The sequence below is a fragment of the Trypanosoma theileri genome, assembly GCF_002087225.1.
Source record: "Trypanosoma theileri isolate Edinburgh chromosome Unknown TM35_Tth_8_V1, whole genome shotgun sequence".
NCBI classification, from domain to species: domain Eukaryota; phylum Euglenozoa; class Kinetoplastea; order Trypanosomatida; family Trypanosomatidae; genus Trypanosoma; species Trypanosoma theileri.
In genome coordinates this window covers 103759-107975 of record NW_021639850.1, presented here as the reverse complement: position 1 = coordinate 107975, position 4217 = coordinate 103759, and the positions used below count along the sequence as shown (strand labels likewise).

The 4217-nt window shown below is 38.0% G+C and overlaps 2 protein-coding genes across 2 annotated transcripts; both read right to left on the bottom strand.

Moving 5' to 3' along the window:
* Positions 1 to 290: 290 nt before the first annotated feature.
* TM35_000081420 (uncharacterized protein) lies at positions 291 to 722 on the bottom strand (the record flags this gene model as incomplete). The annotated part of the gene is made up of 1 exon (XM_029024007.1): positions 291 to 722. The coding sequence occupies one exon, from the start codon at positions 720 to 722 to the stop codon at positions 291 to 293; it is 432 nt and encodes a 143-aa protein (XP_028884410.1).
* A 710-nt stretch (positions 723 to 1432) lies between these two features.
* TM35_000081410 (putative tyrosine specific protein phosphatase) lies at positions 1433 to 3406 on the bottom strand (the record flags this gene model as incomplete). The annotated part of the gene is made up of 1 exon (XM_029024006.1): positions 1433 to 3406. One exon carries the CDS (start codon positions 3404 to 3406, stop codon positions 1433 to 1435), a length of 1974 nt encoding a protein of 657 aa, XP_028884409.1.
* Positions 3407 to 4217: the final 811 nt, after the last annotated feature.

Genomic DNA, 4217 nt, shown 5'->3' with positions numbered 1-4217 from the left:
CACATAAACACATGGAATCAAACAATAATGTAAAGGAACTACACACATTAGTGGAAAACACCCATTATTCAAACAAAATGTAGTCCCATAAAATCCCAAATAAAAAAGAAAAGATTATAAACGAATTGAATATCATTTGGTAACATTGCAGAGATAGCCACACACACAAAAACAATAACGAATAATGTATAAATCTCTCTTTGTGTTGGTTTCTCCCTGTCCCATAGGAACAAACAAATTATATGTTACCCCGCTCAGAAATAATGTGAAAGCAAATAAAAAAAGAGATATCATTTACCAGAACCACACAATTGCAGAGTGAGACACACCACAAGGTGCACAGCAATACTCTGCTTACAAGTATAAAAATGAAAAGAGATTAGGTATTTCCACACAAAAAAGTGATGCACCCTAGCCCAATGGGTGTCATCGGAATTAATTTTCTCGGTGCTCAATGTACTGAATACAGTAGCAATTGTATTATTTTTAACAGTAAACAAGTGATTACCAACACTCTTTAGATGGACCCCACCACAGTGCTCAGCGCACATTGAGAGCAACAACAGCAGTGGCAGTTCCTTTGTATTTATTCCAGAAATATTAGCAGCATTAAGAGAACGCCGTCTATTTTCTTTTTCCTTTTGAGCATCTTCCGCGGCTTGCTCGTCGGTTTTACAAAACGTTGCCGTGTTATTATAGTTCTTTGGTAATTTGATTCTCATTTCCGTTTTTTTCTCTGTGATTCAGCGTCCGTACCTGTTACTGAATTCGATAATAGAATGGGCTTCCTACTTCGGTCAAACCCTGCAAACAAATAAACAGAAACGAAGAAACAAATGGTTTCTATGAAGTTCCTATTAATACCAACACGAGCGTTCCATGACAAGAAACGTAAAGACAATTTATTAAATATCAACTTCCCTTTTGTACCAGAAGAATCTCCGGAGAGAGGTTACAAAGAGGCAGATTCTAAGGTCCCACTTCCTCTCCAGATCCTTCCACGTGGAGGGGCTAGGGAGTGTGTGTGGGAGGAAAAAAAAAAAACCAAACTAAAAGGCCTTCAACTTCTTCGACCAGAGTCTCTTTTAGACTAGAAGAAAACCCAAGGAAAGAAATAAGAAGATTACACAACCCTGCAAAAAGCCTGGACTTTCGTAGACCAAATCAGGATATGCATTCTTTCCTCGGGCTCACAAAAAAAAAAAAAAAAACTAAAAAACTAGTGGGCAGCGACCCTTTGCCCTTCCTTCCTTCCTTCCCGCCTAAAACTTTCAGAAACCAGAGAAAAAACAAGAAAAAAAGAGAGAACATCCTACCACCACAAACCGAAGTGCAAAACCCCAGAGCCCCTAAAGAAGAGAGAAAAAGAACAAGAACAACAGAAATATATATATACAAAAACAGGATGCTTTTCCAAACACCGTTCCCCCTTTCAAAGTTTTTCGAGTTCCTCCTCGGTGATGGCATTCCGAGGTGGCGGAGGGGTTCGCTTAAAAAGGTCTGGGTTCTCGAAGTCTGCAGCTGCTGCCTGCAACCTGTCTTCTCTCCCTGCCGTTTCCGCACCTGAAATTTCTTTTATCGACCCCCTAAGGCTTGTTTGCGATGACGTCTGCGAAACGTGTTGCTTCTGCTCTTGTTCTTGTTCCTGTTGGTCTCGCGGCTGGTGACGTTCACTGCCTGTGGTGTGGGAAAGACTGCCCGGGGTGCCGCCATTAGCACCTGTGTATGTCAAAAGATCAGAATTTCTTGTAGTGGCTTCTTGTGGGGTTATGATGATTGAAACAGGGTGATTGCTTTGATCTGAATTCGTAACTTCATCATGTGTTAAAAATGAGTACGACTGCTTTTCTTGTACTCGACCCCTTTCTGTTGCGAGACTTTCTGTGGGTGAGGGTTTTTGAACCTGGCTCCCTGTGCCTCTGCTGCTTTTAGCGTTTCGGGTTTCTCCTTCAACGTTTCGTATAACTTCTTTTTCTCTCATATCTGTTGAGAAACGCATTTTTTTATTTCTAATTTGCCATTCTTTTAGTTGTTCTTCTAATGTAATTTTTTCACCTCTAGTAGATTCCCCTTTAATCATATTGTCATTATCATTTTTCATCCTCTCTGCGTTTACAGGAGTAGGTTTCTCGTTAATATCTCCAGATTTCTGAGGATTTAAAGCTACTTGACGTGTAGATGTTCTTTGTTGTCTCAAGTAAGTTTCTAACAAATGCTTTTCTGCCTCTGTGAGATCTGTTCGACGATGTGGATAGAAAAGAGAATCCCCACGTTGTGAAAATTCTTTTCCCCGAACTAATGGTATTCCCTGTGTTCCAGTATGCGTTATGTAAACTGGTAATTCTTGCTGTTGTGGATGTTGGTTTTGCAGTGGTGCTGTTAACTCTGGTCTTGGAAAAGAGGACCCCATTAAAGGCTTTTCTGGACCTGTTAGAGCGTTTCGTTTGGATGCTGTCTCTCGATGACGCATTTTTAACAAATCAACCCCTTTTTCCGCAGATAATATCATTCGGTCCATTTCACGAAGTACAGCATAACAAAGGAAGAGAAACTGATCTTTTCGTTGAACCATTCCACTACGAGTAAGTTTAAGAGTATGAACGATATGTTTGATGTCTATTTCTTTCCTTTCTAGTTGAAATTGTGCTAGTGCTATATGAAGGGCAATAAAAACTCCTGTACGACCAATACCTCCAGAACAATGTACAATAATAGGAGTTTGAATACTAGCTTCAGACTTTCCAATAGTTTGAATAATTTCCATTAATGGAGCACTGGTATTTGGAATACCTTGGTCAGGCCATCCAATATATTGCATGTGTTGAACATACCGCTTTTCACCATGTGGTGTACAGAGGAGAAATGTACGAAATACCAAGTCAAATACATGAGTTTCACTCACTGAGACAACATGCAAGAAACCAAAATCCATTTCCTTACCTTTTTCTGGCCAATAAACTTCACTTTTAACCTTTCCAGACTCTAATTCGGCACATAGCATAACTATAAAAACAACTTTATTTTCATACACCATTTGCCAAAAATCAAGGATTGTATTCTGAAGAGGGGCTTGTGTAGCTATATATGTGAAAGGTAAATCGAATAATTCTCGTCCATCTATGTAGTTAGCATTAATATACGGATTAGGATCCATCTCTTTAAGTGGTTGGAGACGTACCCGGGTGGTTTCGTTAGCTCGTACTTCAGTAAAGCGGTTTTTGGACATATTAGTCGCAAGTGAAGAGGTGTAAAACTCATCTAAATTACTTTGTACACGGTGATCTACCGCTCGAAGTTCATTCATCTCTTCATCAAATCCATCTCCGTTTCCACCTGGTATTCTCTGAGAGAGACGACGAAGATGATCATGAAGACCCCTCGCTATACGCTTCTGTTCTATACTCATAAGTTTTTTGTTTTTTTGTTTTACTTTCTCTCCCCCACCTCCTGTGTTAATATATATATATATATATAACTGTGTCTGTGTCTGGGTCGTTATGAACTACCACTAAGCTAGTATCGATAATACACACAGTCACTTAAATAAATAAAGAAAGAGCCAGAAACAAACAAAAAGAAAAGACACGTATTCAAATAAATAATTTTAAAAAGCAAAGCTTCAAGCGATTTTACTATCCAGGACTGCAAAGACCCTGACAAATAACAAGAAAAAAAACAACAACAACAACAAAGAAAAGAGAGTAAGAATAAGAGAGAAAAAAAAGCTAAAGAAAAGAAGATAAAGATAGAAAATCACTTCAACAACATCTGCCGTTTTTATTATCATTTCATTCCTCTTCTTATTTTTCTTTATTGATTTTTTTCTTATACATATATATATATAATCTTTTATTATCTTCAAATGCATTACGCGGTGTAACGTAGAAATATACAAAACGTTAGTATTCGCCCACATTTGACTGTGTGAGGGAAATTACCATTTTGCTACCTTTACAGACGCACTTGCATTAATGACATTAATGATATTACTTCTTATTTCTCTTTCTTTCTTTCTCTCTCTCTCTTTCTTTTTCTTTCTCACTGTAAGTATTTGAATAAGATCTTTTTTTTTCTTGCTTTTATTATCCGTTTGTAAGTCTACTTGTTTGAACCATTAAACCAAATTAGCAAGCATAACGCGAGAAGGAAACAGAGAAAAACAAAAAATCCTTCCTTTCTTCGTTCTAACAATTAGGGGTGCTGTTTGTTGCTTCAGC